Source organism: Akebia trifoliata, chromosome 8 (assembly GCF_017979445.1).
Source record: "Akebia trifoliata isolate Shusen 1 chromosome 8, ASM1797944v1, whole genome shotgun sequence".
Lineage (NCBI taxonomy): Eukaryota > Viridiplantae > Streptophyta > Magnoliopsida > Ranunculales > Lardizabalaceae > Akebia > Akebia trifoliata.
This window is the reverse complement of record NC_141382.1, coordinates 27,957,640-27,978,270: the sequence shown is the minus strand read 5'-3', so window position 1 is coordinate 27,978,270 and position 20,631 is coordinate 27,957,640. Positions and strand designations below refer to the sequence as shown.

The 20,631-nt window shown below is 33.8% G+C and overlaps 1 protein-coding gene across 2 annotated transcripts; it reads right to left on the bottom strand.

Annotated features, from left to right (window-relative positions):
• Positions 1–425: 425 nt before the first annotated feature.
• On the bottom strand, positions 426–8,194 carry LOC147396460 (putative methyltransferase PMT3). 2 transcript variants are annotated; one of them, XM_086450837.1, is made up of 8 exons: positions 8,006–8,194; positions 5,765–6,198; positions 5,147–5,311; positions 4,842–5,024; positions 4,136–4,730; positions 1,987–2,099; positions 1,626–1,846; positions 426–1,021 (listed from the first exon to the last, which is right to left on the bottom strand). In XM_086450837.1, the coding sequence occupies exons 2-8, from the start codon at positions 6,026–6,028 to the stop codon at positions 700–702; spliced, it is 1,863 nt and encodes a 620-aa protein (XP_086306963.1). In that variant the 5' UTR covers positions 6,029–6,198; positions 8,006–8,194; the 3' UTR covers positions 426–699. The 2 variants fall into 2 exon arrangements, with proteins under 2 accessions (XP_086306963.1, XP_086306964.1); XM_086450838.1 differs by lacking the exon at positions 8,006–8,194 and adding an exon at positions 7,302–7,439.
• Between the last annotated feature and the right edge of the window lie 12,437 nt (positions 8,195–20,631).

The following is a 20,631-nucleotide window of genomic DNA, read 5'->3' as shown; positions in this document are numbered from 1 at the left end:
GCTACAAATATAGTTAAATCAAGATGAGACAGTATGGATGATCATAGGCCGCAGTGGGGCTACCCAAAAAGAAAGCCCAATCTCAGCTAACTAATATAGATATCTATTCCCAGATGATCCCAATTTGACTTGGTCAAGTAGGATTGGGACTGTCATGGCTGGCTAAAAGTATAGCAGATGAGACAGGATGGACAATCAGAGGCCGGAGTGGGACGATCATAAGAAAGCCCACCTTTGCTAGCTAACATAGATAGATTTCTATTCCCGGATGATCCCAATTTGACTTGGTAAAGTCAGAATGGGATTAACTAGTTTGTTTAGTTAGTGTTCATCAAGTAATCAACTTGGAAAATCATAAAGATCTCTTGAATAGAAATAACAGGTAATCAAGATCAAATATAACTCCACTAAAAAACTATACACCATTTCTTCTTAATTTACTCCAACAAAACCAATTTCATCTTTCAATAAATATTTTCTTCTTGGATAATAATATTCAGGGAGGAAAAAACAAGATTTATCTTTAAAATGCTCAAATAGATGAAGAATAATGTAATATAACAGCAGTTAACTGCTTACCACCTAAATCGGGATCCAAAAAATAATACTTAAGCCACTGCTTCTTGGCCGAGGCCCTGCATAGGTAAAGTTATGAAGGAAAAAAGGGCAACTATTGAAACAAAACAATCTGTGAAAATCTTACTCGGAATCTCTATGGCCCTCACTTGTGAGCCACATTTTCTTTTGGAAAATAGACACGATCTCATCCTCATCCTGCTCTGAGTCGGACTCAGCATCGGCTGTTCCAACTGCCTCCCAGTGCAATGCTGTTAAGTATTTCTTAATGAACTCCACCACTGGGCGCTTATCTCGGACAATAATGAAACCAGTAGGCCTGAGCATACGGTCCATCTCAAGCAGCAGGTCCTCGGCACTGCATCCTTTCTTCTCGATGTCGGAGAAGACAGACCAAGCGTGAAGGAGGTCATATGTCCGTGGATAGGTTGAGAAGGCTTCACACCTGTCAATAGTAAGCAATTCAGTATTCATCAACCTTTTTTTTTCTGTAACTGAGAAATTTTATTAATGAAATAAGAGCAATTTTATTAATGAACTAAGAGCTAACTTAAGAGCATTCCTTCCTGTTGTGTAAATATCTAGTATTCTGTTGGCGGTATGCAGAGTTGTGGGGGTGCAGGGGGCAGCATCCCTCCCACGGGCCCAAATTTTTTTAGGGTTACGAAAAGGGCAATTATGTAATATTTTCTGGAGAAAACACGTTTTAGCAACTCCTGGTTTTATAAATAGAGATCTCTAGGACTCTAAAACGTAAGAGAAAATAGTGATTGTTCTTAATCTGATCCATGGATGTAGGCACACTACCGAACCACGTAAATCCTTGTGTTATTTGTGATTTAGTCCTCTTTTGCCATTTTGTTTTTCTTTTTTTTCCCCACACATGATTTAGTCCTCTTTTGCCATTTTGTTTTTCTTTTTTTTCCCCACACTTCCATCTCTCCTCGTTCTTTGGAACACAAGTGAATCAAGCATATATCAAAGTAATAAGACAAGATATGACTGCACATTCTCTAACATGATTTTTCCAATATAATAGCTTTGTTTACCAGTCATGTACAGTTCCTATCAGGCCTCTGTCGTATATTATCTTGATTGTGTTTGGTCCATCTTCTGGCACAACATTCATCACCCAAACATCTTTGTCCTTCAGTGCAGCTGCAAATGATCCCAAGTGTGCTTTCATGTCCATTATGTTCCTCAGAGTGTTCGGCTTAATCTTTGGACTCAAGAGATTCCAATAACTCTCAACCCTCCGCTGCCAAACTTCCTGCATAATATTAATGATATGATATCAAAACTAGTTTAACATGTATATGTATATATGCATGTGCATTTGTTTCTTCTTGATCATTGCACATGAAGATGACAAGCATGTTATGGGGATGAGAAAACGTTGCCTTAGATTACCGTGTCCTTTTCAAAGATTTCATTGGAATAACCAAAATCAGCAAGGCGGGGAGGAGCAGCAGTTAATCGAGCTGGCCATGGAACCAATCCACTCCCCTTGGATCTCTGGATCTCTGATAAAAACCAACAAAAAGCTCAATTAATATATGGTTTCAAACTCCATCTTCTATTTTTATTTGTGCGCTATAGCGAACTAAATAAGAATAGCATTACAGACAAATCAGCCATTATTCTTAATGGATACTACTTATCTATTTATTATAGACTTTGTATGTACCCATACTTCTAAAATTCATTGAGTCAACTTGACTCGATTGGATTTTGTGGTGGCTCAGCCCTAAAACTCGATGGAATAAACTCCTCGAATCAACTCATCAACTTGACTACACAACTCATCCACTTGGCCAAGTAGCTAAAAAATGCACCAAGTAGGGTTAGAAACTTGATCAAGTTTTTCGGTTATATAAAATATTATTGTGGAGAACAAAAATGAATATTGTCATTTTTTTCAAATATTAAAAACTATTTTTTTAAATATTTATAGATCTATATATTTTTTATTCCCTTGTCAATATATTGCCACATTAGCCTTCCAAGATCATATCCACTCAGTTAGAATCTTGCTACCAAATCTGTAGAGCTGTAGTCCAAAATAGCTCTGAACTTTGTATCCCACTATCCCAAATTCTAAAGCTCTTTATCAACGCATTTAAAGAAAAGGAATAGTTATTCATGAAAGACATGAATTGTCCACATTGTTAATCCTCTCCTAGTTCCATATAATAACAGGGATGTTGAATACCAGAAACAACACAAAAATAATAATTTGATAGAATGGACATTGTTGTCTCCTACCAGTTACAAAATCTGAAGGTGATGATGTCGGCAGTGCAGAGAATTATGGCAAAATAAAAAATGATCAAATGAAAACCTAATGCAGACAATGTACTTCATTACCTTGTCCTTGTCATATATCACCTTATTAAGGTCACATTTCAAACAAAATGGTGTACAAATTGATACCCATTACAATGGAATGTTAGTTTAATTCGTTGAATTATCGACAAAAGTACAGACCTTTAAATAACAGATAACTAAAACAGGGAATAATGGTGGTGCCCTATTTTTTCCAGAAAAATAACCTTGAACATTTGAAGTATTCAATATAACTTCATCTGAGTTGAAATTTTCATGTGGAGTAACTTTAATTAACTTTGTAGAGCCTGTACATCAGTTTCCTAAGAGAAATATGTATTGCCTTGCACGGAAATTCCTTTGACATGCCAGCCTTGCTTGGTACATTACAAATATTTTGCAGTGGAAAACTTAAAAGTGCCTGGTAGCCACTAGGCAATCTCTTGCAAAATCTTTTGAAATTACAAAAATATCCCTCATCAAAGAATGCCCTCACTAGCAAATAAAAAGTATATGAATTCACGAAAATACCTCCACAAAAATTTAGTAACTTGCATGTCAAAACTAAAAAAATACCCCTTATGAAATCCAATCCATTTTATGCCCTAATTCTAAGGCCTTTTGCTGTAATTTGAATAATTTTTTTTGACGAAGGGTACTTTCATAATTTCAATACGCAAGTTCATGTATCTTTGATGAGGGATATTGTTGTAAATTCATATTCATGTTCCGATGGTAATTATTGAGGACAATCTTGTAATTTGAATAATTTCTTCGGTAGGGGTATTTGTATAATTTTAAAATGCAAGATAATGTATCTTTGATGAAGGGAATTTTGGTAAATTCATGTTCATATAGTAAGGACAATTTTGTAATTTGAATAATTTCTTCAATAGGTGTAGTGTAATTTTAAAATGCAAGAAAACGTATCTTTGATGAAGGGTATTTTGGTAAATTTGTGTGCATGTTATTGTAGATGGGGCAGCATAACTTTTGCAAATGATTTGCAGCATTTTTTTTTTTTTTTTTGTGCAAATCACTTGCTGAAATTTCTTAAAAGTTTAGATGATGCATGCAAATCATTTGCATTGTGTAACCAAGCACTCATAAAAGTGATTTCAGAAAATCATTTGCATTTGCATGGTACCAAGCAGGGCCTCCATTGAAAAAGATGTCAAACATCTTAAAGGATGGAAATTATGAAAGTGATAGAAAATGAGATTAGGATACTTACGGTCAGAATAAGGTGTGATGCAAGCTTCCATAGGCACACCCCACACTGCATCAGGATCATCATCAGATCTGCAGAGAGGAGGCTGAGTACCAGGCTCCCTTTCCATATAACAGTCATTTGTCAGAGGTTTGACCCAAATGACGGTTTGGTTCTTTTTGGCAGCAATTTTCCAACACATGCGTTCAACAAGGGCACTCATCTCTCTCCATATTCTGCGATCCTCTTCATCCTGTGCATATGCTTCAGGAGACGAATATGCAAAATAACCTCCTGGCCTGAGCAACCTATCTAACTCGAGAAGAAGTAGACCATCCCTTTGTAACCAATCAATCCTACAGCGAGAACAGTGAGCAAGTTCAAAAGATCTGCTAGGGTAAGGAAGCCTCTTTGTCCCAAGCACACCAAGATACGCAGGAATTCCTCTCTCGAGAGCAAATTGGATCTGGTTTTGATGAACATCGTTTGGTGCTAAAGACATTGCTATGATATTAGATGAAAGAAGATAAGCTCCAAAACTTGCAACTCCACAACCCACATCAAGAACTGTCCGGATCCTCCCCTTGTTGTTTAAATTATTGTTTGAAAAATTGAGCATCTGAACCAATTCAAACCAAGGGCAAGATTTACTTCATCCATTTAGACAGAGAAAAGAAGTTCATGAAAAAACCATTTACATTTTGTTAAAAGGTGTTGACAACAATCTTACATTTGCAAGCAAGGAAATATATTTATCAGCTCCATAATGAAAATGAGTGCCTCCCCCTGGAAATACAATCTTTTCACCTTTGACAACCATCCAGTTCTGGTCAGACTTCTCGTGTGCAAGGTGAGTGTGAGGTATGTTTGCTTTCCATACTTCATCTCTACTTCTTGGCCACTTGATTGGGACCTGTATCAATCAAGAAGAATAGAGAAGTTAACATTTCCCAAAATCTGAAACTGAGGAGACAATCAAAATGAAAGAGAACATCTTCAGCTTCATTTCTAGTATGAACTTGAGCATTATCTAACCTTGTAGCCTGATGGCGGAGGAATCAAGCAGTTGAAACGCCTTTCAGACTGAGGGCAATGTCTCTCATAGTGCTCCATCAAAGACAAATCCAGCTTCAACCTTGTTTGATATATAAGATTCCTGTCGAGGCACGGAATTAATTCCGAATGCCGATCATCACAAACCTTCAAACACAGAAACAGAAGTATAGATTAATGTTACTAATCAAACCGAAACAACAACAATAAGTCTGTTAACCAACCAACTATTCCAAAAGACTGATCTGTTGGAGAGGGTGAGACTTATGAAGATAAGAGGGTCACGGGGCTTAACTGGGGTTTGACACACCCGAGAGTAGAGGAAAATATAAACTCAACACTCTCCCTCACCCATAAGGGTGGAAAGAATCGAACCCGTGAGCTATATTAACCTAGCGCTCCATTACCATGCTAACCAACCAACTACTCCTAAAGATCTATCTGTTGGAGAGCGAGAGAACCATGAATAATAGAGGGTCACGGGGCTTAACTGGGGTATGACAGACCCAAGTGGAGAAAAATATATACTCAACAAAGTCAATAAAACTGACAGTTATATGGCAATACATTTGAAATCCAGAAAATTCAAATGGAACTCACAGGAAAGCTCTTTGGTGCTATATCATCTCCCTCTTCTTGCCCAAACATTGTTGAAGGCTCGTCTTGTTTGCTGCTAGAATCAACATCTTCATCGCTACCCAAATAAGTTGACCCAAGTTTTCTCAAAGATGATGCACCATGATTCACTTGAGAACCAAAAAATGATCCATAATAAAAAAATAGAAAACCAAGAAAGATTGCTACCACACACAACGAGGTGATTAACCGCTTCTTTTGAGCACCATCGGCTCTTCCCCTCGTCATTTTAGTATCAAAATTCTTCAAATAGAGCTGAATTTTGATCTAGTTCCAGTCCTTATCCTTCAAAAGATAACAATGGGAATCTCATCCTATACTGAATCAATGACTATGAAAATTCATGCTGATCTTGCCACGCCAATCCTAATAAGAATCACAAAGGTTGAAGCAGACACCTGAAAAGCCCAGACCCAAAAATATAAGGGGTAAAAAAAACACCAAATCGTGCCAAGTATGGACATGAAAATTATTTAAAAAAAAAAAAAAGCAATGCTCGTATAACAAAGATCAGGACTCACGAAAAATCATAGATTCCCAGATAATGAACCCATAGATCATTTTAACAGAAAGCCATAAAACAATTCTAACTATGCAAAGTAATCTAAAACATTGAAATTGCCAGCTCACAAAAGTAGGTAAAGTCAGTGGGTATTGATACCACGGACCTGGTTCAAACCCCATTTCTCCTTCTATCCCACTTATCTATCATTTAAAACTCAAAAACAAAAAAACAAAAAAACAAAAAAACAAAAGAAAGCCTACCACTGAATCTAAATCAAGGTAAAACTTTCTAATAAAACTAAGAAAAACACTAACCTTAGTAAGATTTTAATCCTTAGGAAGGGTCATTTTGCTAGAATGGATTTCCACATTGGCAATCCAACACCACAGCCCTCTAAATTTCTTGGAAAAACTCAGATCCAGAAAAAAAATAATAATAATAATAATATTGGGCTTCATCCAAGGTTTTGAAAATGGACGGCTGCCAAATTTCCACAGAACTCTTAAATTTAAATTTTTTTGTTTTGCTAAACAAGCGAGATGAGTTATATTATATACGTAAAAATTTGTACATAGGGCTGTCCCTAACAAATTACAGATCAGAATTGAAGAAGATCATGCTTATCTCCAGTATAAGCATTTTTTACATTTAGAGGTAAATCAATTACTCGTTTGAATATCAATGACTGTGGGTTGTGAATTGCTGCAGCAGCAAGGGCTTAATTTTAAATTTAAAATTAAAATTCAATGGTGAAAAAAGAAAATTGAACGTTCATAGAATTTTGTCTACAACCCGGAAGCATCTGATCATGTTTTTGGATGCCACAAGATGAGGGCTAATTATTAAACTTAAATATGTTGCCTTTCAAGTAAGTGCTAATATGGACGGAAGAACACTAACAGAAAACAAGTTTAAACGCATATATTCCGCAATTAAACCAAGTGCACTTATTGTGCAAAAACATGTAACAGATCAAATAAACTAATCAAATCTGACCTGTCCAAAATAGAAAAAACAAGATTCGAAACAAAATTCAGAAGCTTTGAAGAAATCCCAATCACTTTTTATTGATGAACAATAAGAATATCACAATAAAACACTGAAAATAAGAAGAAGAAAAAAAAACAAGGTTTATGGACAAGACCATTGTTGTCCCTTATTAGTAACTATTTTTGAATCTCGGGCCCATTTAGACACCGCCAACCAGCACAATCTTAAGTTAACCACCAACAATCACCAACAATAAAGTCAACATAAAATTAAAGCAGTGAAAATGATTAATGAGAGAGATTCAGAATTCAGTGTCGGCAGAAATTCCAAAAAAAAAAAAAAAAAAAAAAACATTTTTTGCTCCATTTTCCTTTCAGTTTTGATTAGTTCACCGATACAGCTCTCTAAATTACTGAACAAATAAAACATTAGAAAATTTTCCCTGAAAAATTCCAGATCTGGCAAAAGATCTTGGAAATTTAATATTTCCATGAAGAAAAAAATCACTAAGTCGGATAAATCAATCGACCTCAACCGGAAATTCAAATAATATTTCCATGAAGAAAAACAAAAACATTAAATCGAAGTAAATCGATCAATCTCAACCAAATCTAGCGAAATATTAAAGTTACATCTATCCAATTGAAATAGATCTGAAATTAGTAAATCTAAAAACAAAAACAAAACAAAAAGATTGAAATCTAACTCACTGGATTGAAATTTGATCTAGAGATCTGGATTCGATATCGATCTATCGATCTTCAATGTAGATCGTTGAAGAACTATAACAACAAATAAATAAGCTAATTAAGATCGGGAAAAAAAAAATTCTGACTGAGAGCACAAACTACGCGGCAGATCTAAATATTTCCTTTTTATTTATTTATTTAGTTAGAGAGAGGTCTCTCTAACTCAAATACCCTAATAGTATTTCTCGTAAAATTCGTTAATAGTCGGTATAAAAATGACTTAATATAGACAGGTGCATCATATTAATGTGTCACTGAAGATCTATACCGTTTATATCTGTGATCAAAGTGATTGTTATAGTACAACGGTATAATTGTATGTAGTAAATTAGTTATGATGGTAGAGTGAGTAAGAAAAGCATCCAAACAAAGTATAGAAGGTGTCGGCGAAAAATAGAATACTTTTAGGGTATGTTTGATTGCACATGGAAAATAGGGTGGAAAATCAATTTCCATGGAAAATGATATTTTTCAAGTGTTTGATTGCACATGGAAATGGAATTCATTTTCCACCATATTCCAAAAGTCCACTAAATCATGGATTTCACTTTCCCACCCATATGGGTGGGAAAATGAAATCCACCCATATTTTCCATCACCAATTCTTCCCTACCACCATCACCACCACCACCACCACCACCACCACAATCACCACCACCACCACCACCACCACCACCACCACCACCATTATACTAACCTCGTCATCGTCGTCATCGCCGTCATCACCATCGCCGTCGCCATCGGCTCCGTCTCCGACCACCTACCATCTTTCTTCTTCTCATTCTTCTCCATCCCTCACCTCATCCGCCACCACTACCACCACGTTCTCCCTCCCATCTTCCTCACTTACCTCCGTCGCCACCGTCACCGCCGCCACCGTCGTCGCCGCCACCATCGCCGTCGTGGCCGCCACCATCGCCGTCGTGGCCGCCACCGCCGCCGTCGCCGTCGTGGCCGCCACCGCCGCCGTCGCCGTCATGGCCGCCACCACCGTACTCGTCGCCGTCGTGGCCGCCACCGTCGCCGTCGTCATGGCCGCCACCGTCGCCGCCACCTTCGTCGCCACATCCTCCCCCCTCCCTCTTCCTCGTCATCTTCTTCTTCCTCTCCCCCTCCTATCATCTTCTTCCTCCTTCTCCTCTTTTTCTTTTTTCTTATATTTTTCCATGATTTTATCCATGCGAAATCAAACAATGGAATTTGATTTTCCAACCCTACCTATTTTCCATAACTAATTTTCCATGGATTTCAAATTCCATGGAAAGTGACTTTCCATGCAATCAAACATACCCTTAAGGAATTCTAATAAAGGAAACCTGAGATGTTGATCACAAATACCTGTTGTTTGTGCATTTCAATTCACTCTTGGCAGGCTCTTTAGTTCATCATGGCAATAGTTTGGGTGATTTAGATATTCCCCTCCATGTTTTGATTAATATTAGAGAGACCCTTCCCAATTTGACCTAGGTCTTATACGAGATACTAAATTAAATGACATAAATGCGCTCAACATCATACTTCAACAAAAGTCAAAGAATCCTTTTAGTGGGTTGTTGGATGAGAATTGTCGAGAGAGAGAGAGAGAGAGAAGGAGACTGAGAGCTTGTTTGTTGAGGTGTGACTTATGAGTGGGATGTCGGTGGAATTCTTTCTTTCTATTAGTCAAAAGTTATGATGTTGGGAGCTTGAAATATATATTTACTCCTTTGGTCTATTAGTAATGGCTACATTTCATATGGAAAGTAATGCTTTTGGTTTAATTCGACAGAAGATTTCTTAGAATTTAGAGGGTTGAATTTGAAAAGCCTTTAATATTCAATGGGTTTAAATCATAGGATAAAAATTCAATCCTAATTGTATGTTTTAAGCTTTATGTTTTTCTACTTTTGCTTTGTATTTTATACTTTAGTTGTTAGTATTAATTTTATATTGTGTAATTTTAGTCCCACATCGACTGGGAGAAGAATTGAATTGCAATTCTTAAATAGTTGTATTTCTATAAATCTTAAAGTTGATAAAAGTAATAGACAGGCTCACGAGGCCCAAGAAAAAAACCTAAGGTTCCAATTGTGATTTAGATCTATCGATTCGAAAATCTTAATGCGTGTACGCACGTATATCTCATGTGGGTGCACATGAAGATCCGTTTTTTGCTTTAATTATGAAAGTCCATTTTATTTAAAATTCTAGTCATTTTTAATTCGTTTGTATTGGTATCTATTCTGAACAAATACAAAACGAAAATGTTTGTAATTGTTCTAAACAAGCACTGCCTCTTTTATTTATGTGCTTCTATTTAGTCGATTTAATAAATAATTTCTCTTAAGGTTTACTTTATTGAATTTGTCAAGACTTCATAAAAAAGTCTTAAAAAGAAATATACTCTACAAGATACTGGAATAAAGAAATTTGTTGTTAAGCATTTTCTAAACTTTAAGATCGTAGATTTAAGTCCCCAGTATCACAATTCAGAGAACTTCAAATTCTTATTCATGAGATTCATGTCGAAGGCATGAGTATAAGTAAAGGATTCTAAGTTGGATCAATAATTGAAAAATTACCACCATCTTTAAATGACTTCAAAAATAATTTAAAATATAAAAGAAAGGAAATTGGACTCGAAGATCTAATAATAAGACTTTGAATTGGTGAGGATAACCCAAAGATTGAGAAGAATAATGAAACAAATTCTATGATTTCTAAAGAGAATGTAGTAGAAGAAGAACATTCTAACTTCACTAAAAAGTGATATAGAACGTAGGAGAAGCAAGAGAATTAGAACAGCAACATTCTTTGAACCTAATTTTATTAGATTTCTTTTAGAATGAGAACATCAAACTTTTAAAGATGCAATTTCGACACCTGAGGTTTCTAATGAAATAGATTCAATTATTAGTAATAACACTTGGGAGTTAGTCAATCTACCTCCTGGTAATAAAACTATTGGTTATAAATAGATTTTCAAAAGAAAACTAAAATCTGATGGAACTATAGTTAAATATAAGACCAGATTAATAATTAAAGGGAAACAAAAAGAAAAGCACTGACTTTTTTGACACTTATTCCTCAATTACTAGAATCACTTTTATTAGATTTTTTATTGCTATAGCTTCTATTTATAATTTAAAAATTCATCAACTGGATGTCAAAATTATTTTTTAAAATAAAGAATTTGATAAATAAATAAATATATATAGACCAATTTGAAGGATTTGCAATTAAAGGACATAAAAAGAAAGTTTGTAGATTAATTAAATCCTTGTATCGTTTAAAATAAGCTTCAAAATAATAGCATGAAAATTTTGATAATATAATAATATCAAATGAATTTAGAATTAATAAAGCTGATAAGTGTGTTTATTATAAAACTATAATTAATTCTTATGTGATCATTTACCTATATGTAGATGACATGCTTATTTTTGGATCTAATATAAATGTTGTAAATCAAACTAAGAAATTATTGTCTATAAATTTTGACATGAAAAACTTAGGTCCTGTTGATGTAATTCTTTGAATAAAAAGTTATAGAAATATTAAGGGATTTGATTTATCTCAATCTCATTATATTGAAAATGTTTTGAAATGTTTTAATCAATTTGATTGTATTCCTACAAAAATATTTTTTAATCAAATTATAAATTCATGAAAAATATTAGTAAACGTGTTTCTCAATTAGAATATTCTCGAGTTATTGGTTAATTAATGTGTATTATAAATTATACAAGATCGGGTATTGTGTATTCAGCAAATAGATTAAGTAGATATATTAGCAATGTAATATCCTGAGTTTTAATTTGTATCTCGAGAAAAAATCAAATAGTGAAATTTGAAATTTTTTTGAAAGAGGGACTTAAGGTAAAACTTTCGAATTTTGTTCTGATCACTTTTAATGAAATTTGACTTCTCCATTGAATTCAAAATAATAAAAAAAACATACTTTTGCCTGTAAGAACGCTCAAATTCGAGTTTGAACAGAAAAATTACTAAATCCTCGATTTTTCGTGTAGAACGATGCCTAAAAATATGAATTTTTGTTAGAACAAGAATTGGTAAAATTCGATCGCACTATTAGGCCCACAATGAAAAATTATAAAGAATGGAATATTCATTCGTCATTTTTCAAACTCGAAAAGTCGAACTAAGTTCAAAAATATAAATAAATTAGGAAATATTAATTTCATCTCACTTGTCCTTTATATCAAGAATTTATAATTCTTTAAGTCATTATTTTCTCCAAAAAAACAAAACCCATCTGATAATTCTTCAAGGGTTTCAACCTTCTTTTCACCGAGATCCATTGCAAACAAGACTTCGTTGGTCGTCGATGAAGAAGAGAAAATTGTAAGCATCGATGAACTCTACAATTCCACCATTTTAGATTATCAATTTTCATTCTCTTTCTTCATTCTCCATAAAAAACCAACCACATCCTCGAGTGGATTTTGACTTAGTCCACTTGAGGTTTCATTTATTTAAAGGTAGATTCATCATTCATCATAGAAAAAAAAAGAACGTCGTCATCAAGACCCTTGCAAACCACCCAACCTCTTTGGACATCAGCCACATCTAATTTCAATTTTTGTGCCATTCACCTTAATATCCATAATGTGCACCTCGACTTTCGTGCTAGTTCTTCATTTTCAACAATCACGAATTTGGTAGGGGACTAACAATTCTTATTAATAATCATGATTTTCAAAAATTGCATTTAAGATTTTTATCGAACATGTAATGTGTTTCAAATAGTAGATTTTTCTTCTTTGGTTTCAAATTCATGTGAGACCTACATATTTGATGTGTTTTAATTATGTTTTTAACAATTGATACGTGAGTAGGGGTAGTATAGTGACAAATCGATGAAAAATTTGATAAAAATCCAATTTTTGCGTAAGATATTCAGTGCTATTGACAATACTAGTAGTGCCACCGCCACCTGTCGCAGGCCATCCTGGCAATACCACCTCTAGAAAATGGTTTTACCACAATTAGTTGTCGCCAATTCTGGTTTTGGCAGTTTGGTTTCGTGCATCGGCATAGACCCCATTTAAATCCCAATTTTGTAATTTTCAATTTAAATAATCAAAATGAATTTGAAAGTAAAAAAAAAATTTAATATTCAAGGAAGTTATATCGAATTGGTAAATATCGAAAAAGGAATTTGTGTTCGAAAAGTTGAAAAGTGCTAATACCCAAAAAAAGGGATGGACCAATAAAATGTCATAATCACACTCAAAGGGTGATGCCTGCATTTTATATTGTTGTGTTATGTGTGGGTTGATGAACGGATATCTAGGAATAATTTACTTTCGGTTGTATGTTTATTTACGATTATGTCAACGCAAGACGTTGGTATAGTTTCTATAATGTTATTTAATTTAAGTCAGGGGTCACAATTGCATGGTAGGAAACTAGATATCCATTCTCAACTTTGAAATGTCAGTTTCATTCTTTGTTTTCAAAGAAACAAAATAATAAATATATGGGAGTGATTCAGCTGCCCTAAAGAGAACCTAGTTTCTTACCAAGATTTAACGACTGTTAGATCTGGTCGCAACCAACCGTTAAGATGTGTTTTACGATTTTAAACGAAAAATGTAACGTAATTACATTACGTCCCCTGTAAAATCTTATTATTTTATTACAAATCCCTTTTCTTACATATCCTTATCTTCTCTTTGTTGAACAAGTTACAGAACATCTGTAACTTAAACTTTATCTCTCTTTCTCTTTAGTTACAGCTCGATCAACCCCTCCCATCTCTTCTTCTCTCTCTCTCTCTCTCTCAAGTTTCAATTCGAACGACTATCAGATCTCGTTATCATCTGTTCAAACGATTCGGAGCCATCATCAGAGATAACAACCTAACGATTCTCGTCATTGTTATCTTCACATACTCTCGCCGTCGCACTCTCGCCATTCTTGAATTCAAACGATTCTTATGTATTTCTTTCACTCTAGATTCTTAGGAAAATAATTTGATTTTTTTTGTTTGTTGTTAAACTTGAAAGATAATGTTGAGTATAAATTCTTTATGAAATTGTAGCAAATAACATGATTTTTTCTCGATTCTTAGGAAAATAATTGGGTTTTTTTTTTAATTGTTGTTGTTGAATTTGAAAGATAATGTTAAATATAAATTCTTTATGAAATTATAGCAAATAGCATGATTTTTTCTAACAATGAAATTGAAAATTTTACAGGTTTTTAACAAACCCTAATTTAATTTTAAAACATAAATCTACAATATTCCTAATTGTTAGGGTTCAATCACATCAATTTCACTATAAGTTTTAATTTTTCATGTAAGATAAAGCATCTCTAGACATCACCATTAGGATTTGTGGCTAAAAAGAAATAAAAAAGGGAGAGATTGGCCTACAAAATTTTCATGTTGAATTGATAATCAAACCAATTCTACGATGTTCTCAAACTAAACTCAGCTTGTATATTAGACGCCACACGTATTAGACGCCACACACAGGGGCAGATTTACAGTGGGGGCAATTGCCCCCACATGAATTTTTTAAAACAGTAAGGAGGTACTAATAATTTTTAAATTTTTTTTACATTTGTATTGGTTTGCCCCCACCGAATTTTAAAAGTTTTTTAGAATAGGAATTTGCCCCCACACACTTCTACTATCAAGTTTCTTCTCCAACACAGCAACTCAGCAAAACTGAACTAAACTCCTTCGTTCTTAGTCTCAACTCTCACGATCTAGAATCTTCCACCTCCACCACCACCAACCGTCACTAGTTTCTTTTCTCCAAGACTCAACCCCTCTCATGATCTGCAAGCCCTAGACGGCTAGACGACCCCGTCTCCGTCTCCACTAGCCGACAAGGCGAGAAGAACCCTACGAATTTGAACCTTGAAGTCGAAGAGTTCTTAATAGGCGACATCTCCTCCGTGCTCCATTGCTTTTAGGTATGTAATCTTTCTCTTTCTCTCTCTCTCTCTCTCTATTGTGGACATTGTGATTTGATTTCATGAGAGGTGTGTGTATGTGTGAAGGGGATTTTCGAACCTTAGATGAAAATTGAAGATTTTATACAAATTTTCAAAGGAATTGGGTTTTGGAAAGGGTGAGGATCAATGGAATAAGATTTGAGGTTTCCTTTTGGAGTTTGATTTGGTTTTGAATTTAATTTTTGGATGGGGTTCAGGTTAGGTTTAAAACAATGGACCAAAGATATGTTGAATGGATTAAATACAATTTTAAATGGAGGTTGAAGACTTGAATATGACATTTTGGGAAGAAAAATCAAATAAGAATTTTTAGGAAAATATAAAAGTATTGGAATTAAAAATAATATATCTAGGATTTTCTACGTAGGGTTAAGATTAGGTTGAAATGATGAATTAAAGATATATGAGATTGAATAGATTAAAAGTTCATTCATGGAGGAATTTTTAAAACTTAGGGTTTCTACTTGGATTTGATTTTTTGATGGGGTCCAGATTAGGTTTAAAACAATGAACCAAAGATATGTTGAATGGATTAAATACAATTTTGAATGGAGGTTGAAGAACTTGAATATGACATTTTGGGAAGAAAAATCGAATAAGAATTTTTAGGAAAATAAAAAAATATTAGAATTAAAAAAAAATCTAGGATTTTCTACATAGGATTAAGATTAGGTTGAAAATGATGGATTAAAGATATATGAGACTGAATAGATTAAAAGTTCATTAATAGGAAAAAATTTAAAATCTAAGGTTTCTACTCGAATTTTTGAAATCAAGTTAACATGTTTGAATGAAATACAGTAGCTCTTTTAATTTTTATTTTATTATTTAGTTTTTTTTTTTGAAATTTAAAATTTTGTATATTAATATAAGTTTGGATAGTCTAGGATATATATATATATATATATATATATTCTAATTTTAGTAGTTCTCTCTCTAATTCAAAGTCTCATGAGTAAAATTACAATTGTTAGTGGTATTATAGTTTGATTTTTGTATTGCTTCAAATGTGTTTGATGATTTATATAAGAGAATAACATTTTGATTTTTTTTAAATCTTGATTAACTTCAGAGACGAACCGACTTTGATGTTGGAATTTTCTATGTTGAGGTCGGTGTATTTACAAAATCTAAGTTTAAGATAAACTTAGTTAAATTGTTAATAAATATTCTCTTCAAATATATTGATGTGTTACTAATAAAAGTTTGTGTGTATATTTTGACAATTTTTTTTTTAATTACTTTTTATTTTGTTTACTCAACCAAGTATAATTTTGCAGGAATCTTTCAATTTATCACCTAACCTAAGCTTTGATTAGTCAATGATCAAAACTCTTCCAATTCTGTTATTTAAGTATCGAAATTAACTTCAAACTTCAAAGATATTCCCTTTAAACTCATGTCGTTTTTTTATAAATGTATAAGGGGCAGAGCCCAATTGTTAATTTAGTAATAAAAAGTTTATATTTCTTTTATGAATATATAGGGGGCGGAGCCCTGTTATTTAATTATTGATGAAATAGTATTATTCCTTTTATGAATATACAGGGGGCGGAGTCCTATTATTTACTTCTTGATGAAATAATATTATTCTTTTTATGAATATACAGGGGGGCGAAGCCCTATTGTTAATTTATTAATGAAATATTGAATATATATATATATATAGGGTGGCAGAGCCCTATTATTAACTTATTGAAAATATATATATATATATATAGGGTGGCAGAGCCCTATTATTAACTTATTGAATATATATATATATATATATATATATATATATAGGGTGGCGGAGCCCTATTATTAACTTATTGAAAATATATTATTATTCCTTTTATGAATATATAAGGGGACGGAGTCCCATTGTTAATCTTTTGATGAAATATTATTTTTTTATAAATATAGAGGGGCAGAGTCCCATTTGTTGATTATTGATTATGCTTATGAAATTGTGATGTTATTAACTTTAATTTTTATTGTTCATTGAAATTATTGATTACGAGATTTAGATTAGATTAGTTCTTATCACCTTTCTTTTACATGTAAAATCATTTTTCAACGTTGGATTACATAACTTTCTAAGATAGAATAATAGGTATCTTTAATATATAGAAATATGTTAAAAATCTTGATATCTAACTAAATAAATTAAATTTGTGAATCAGGTATGGATAAATTTCTTATAAGAAAGTCAAATTTGGAAAAACCATCAATTACTCGAGTATGGAATAATCCTAGTGATAATGACATACAGAGATATTCAAAATATAGTCATGATGAAATCAACTTGGAAGATCTTCCTTCGGATCTTGGGTTGCGAATCAAAATTTTAGATTATAATTCTAATGATCGAGATGAAATTCAAATAGCGCACTTACAAAAAAGCCCATGTCAACCTCGTGAACATATTTTTCCACAAAGAAAGTTTGGAAAGGTGTCATGTCGTTTCAATTTAACTTGGTTTGACAATTTTAGAAATTAGTTAGGGTATAGTATTACGAAAAACGCTACATCTTGAAGATGATTTATTTTTTATTTTAGTTAACGAATGTTGTGACGTATCAATCAAAGAACAAATGACAGTTTTGATTCGTTATGTAGATTAAAATGGATGTGTTATTGAGCAGTTTCTCAGCATTGTCCATGTTAGTTACACAATGACTTTATCGTTGAAAGCAGCAATTAAGCATTATTCTTAAGATATTTATTAAGTATGTCAAGATTACGTGGATGGGATTACGACGGGACTAGTAATATGAGAGAAAATTTTCATGGTCTCAAAATTCTCATCATGAAAGAAAATCAATCTACTTTTTATGTTCACTGTTTTGCTCATCAACTTCAATTGATACTTGTAGCTGTTGCGAAAAATCACAATCAAGTTGATAATATTTTCAATATTCTTACTAATTTGTTGAATATTGTGGGAGCTTCGTGCAAACGCCGAGATATTCTAAGAGAAAAATGCACTAGTAATATTATTCAAGCATTGAAAAATGGTGAAATTTCAAGTGGACGTAGTTTGAATCAAGAAACTAGCCTCCAACGAGCTAGTGATACACGTTGGGGCTCAGATTATTGTACTTTGATGAGTTTGATTTATATGTTTTATTATGTTGTTGATGTGCTTGTGACTGTTGAAGAGGATGACACAAATTCTGAGCAAAGAGGTGAAGCAAGTGCCTTATTAGATTCGATTCAATCTTTTGACTTTATATTCATTATGCACTAAATGAAAGCTGTTTTAGGAATTGAAAGCGCCCTCGATCCGCGGGGTGTGCAGATCCGCTTTTGACCCTTGAGGTTTGGGAGTCGCCACCTAGTTATTATGGTCTAAGAACCAAACTAACTCTAAAACGGATAATGAACTAATCTGCTACAGAAAATCTGAATCTGGGGATCATGTTACGGGGTTGGAAGGTATTAGGCACCAATCCCGCCCAACCATTGCCGGTCTCTACTTATCCCAAATAAATCTACATCGATAATGACAAACCTAGATTAAAAAATAATGAAAATCTTACATTCGATCTGCAAAAGTGTTATTCCCTCAGATCTGGTGAAAATGGCTCCTTGTATCGTATTCCTTACTTCGTTCTATCTCCGAATCTGATTTCTGATCTCCGAGGTAAGGTATTTCCTTCTTGGATCTGGGTGCTTCAAATTTGTTGTGGATTTTTGGGATGTTTTTGAGAGGTTTTTGGGTGTTTTTTAGGCTAAAATCGAAGCAGGGGTGTTAAGTAAGGAGTTGAGGCTCCAAAATTAGGGTTTTGGAGAGGTTGTGGAGGCTTCTTCACCTACTTTTCCTAGGATTTTTTCTTTGATACGAAAATAGGGTGTGAAGGCTCCTATTTATAAAGTTTTTAGAAACATTAGGGTTTGATTAGGATTTCTTTTTAGGGTTTCAATTAGGGTTTAGACTTTGGTCTCATGAGATGGACTTAGTCTTTAGGGTTTTGACTTTAGTCTTATGAGATTGACTTGATTAGTTTAGATTAGGGTTTTGACTTTAGTCTTATGAGATTGACTTGATTAGTTTAGATTAGGGTTTTGATTTAGGATTTTGACTTTAGTCTTATGAGATTAACTTTAATACTTGACTTTAGTCTTACTTAATTGACTTTAATTTTGACTTTAGTCTTATTTGATTGACTTTAATATCTTGACTTTAGTCTTACTTGATTGACTTTAAATTTTTAGAGAACCCCTCTCTATTAATTCTTTGGACCCCCAAATGGAGGGGTCCTTAAAGAAATATCTTGCGAACCCTCAACAATTTTGCTTGAAAGCCTGATTGATCGATTTTTTTGTTCACATTTTAAAATTAATTTGATTAATGTTTCACTTTACATTATTTAATGATTTATTTATTAATTTTAAAATTTTTAATATTAAAATTGTGAAATTATCATTTTGCCCTCGGAGAGGATTTTTTACGTTTTAAGTCGTTTTTCCATGTTCCAGGATATTTTGGAATCAGTTTTTCGTAAGAAATTCAATGAGAATATTGATTTTTGTCATTTATGAAGTTTTTTTGTATGAAATGGTCATGAACTTTATGAGGGGTATTTTCTTAATTTTGTCAAATTTTGTGAAAATTGGCGAAGTGGTTTACTTGATTTCAATTTGTTGTTTTATGTGTTTGAGTGGGTTTTCCTAAGCGTAATGCAGGCTCTAGGGTTGTTTTGATGTTAGGGGTATTTTGGTAATTTAGTCATTTTTAGTGATTTTTATCGTGAAGCTTCTTTTTGGTTTGCAAGATGATGATTTCTATGTTTCTGGAGTCTTATTTTCCTAATGTAGCGTGATTTCTAAGTTTTGTCAGTTCGAGATACCTCATCCGAATTTCTGAAACATATCTGGTAATAAAATAAAGCATTGGAATAGACATCCATCATTGGAAACCTTTGTGATCTGGTTGACGACTTGATTAATCAGGCGGATGCGAAAATGGGGTGTCTACAGATGCCTCTCTTTGGCAGAGGGTTGAAGCAAACTAGATAGCAAATCTATTTTGGTAGATAGTGCGATATCTGAATGCCAAAGCTAGTGACAATTCATTTTGCAGCCTGATTTAACAATTCGTCGGGGTATTTGGATCCTTGAGCGTAAAACTCTCCCCGAACTAGAAAAATGTCAGGTCCTTGAGCGCGAGCTCTCACTGGTAGTGTCAGATCTTTGAATTTTAGAAAATTCTCCTTGACTGATGTAACAACTGTGCAAGTGTGTGGGCTCAAAATTTGAGATAGATTTCAAAGAGTTTGAGTTGGAAATGAGTCAAATTTGAGCATGAAGTGAATATAAACTGAGCATAATTCCAAGAAAACCCTTGGCGGCATCTGAGCATAATTCCGAGAAAACCTTCGACGGTAACTGAACATAGTTCCGAGAAAACCCTCGGCGGCATCTGAGCATAATTCCAAGAAAACCCTTGGCGGCATCTGAGCATAGTTCCAAGAAAACCCTTGGCGGCATCTGAGCATAGTTCCGAGAAAACCCTCTGCGGCATCTGAGCATAATTCCAAGAAAACCCTCGGCGACATCTGAGCATAATTCCAAGAAAACCCTCTGCGGCATCTGAGCATAATTCCAAGAAAACCCTCGGCGGCATCTGA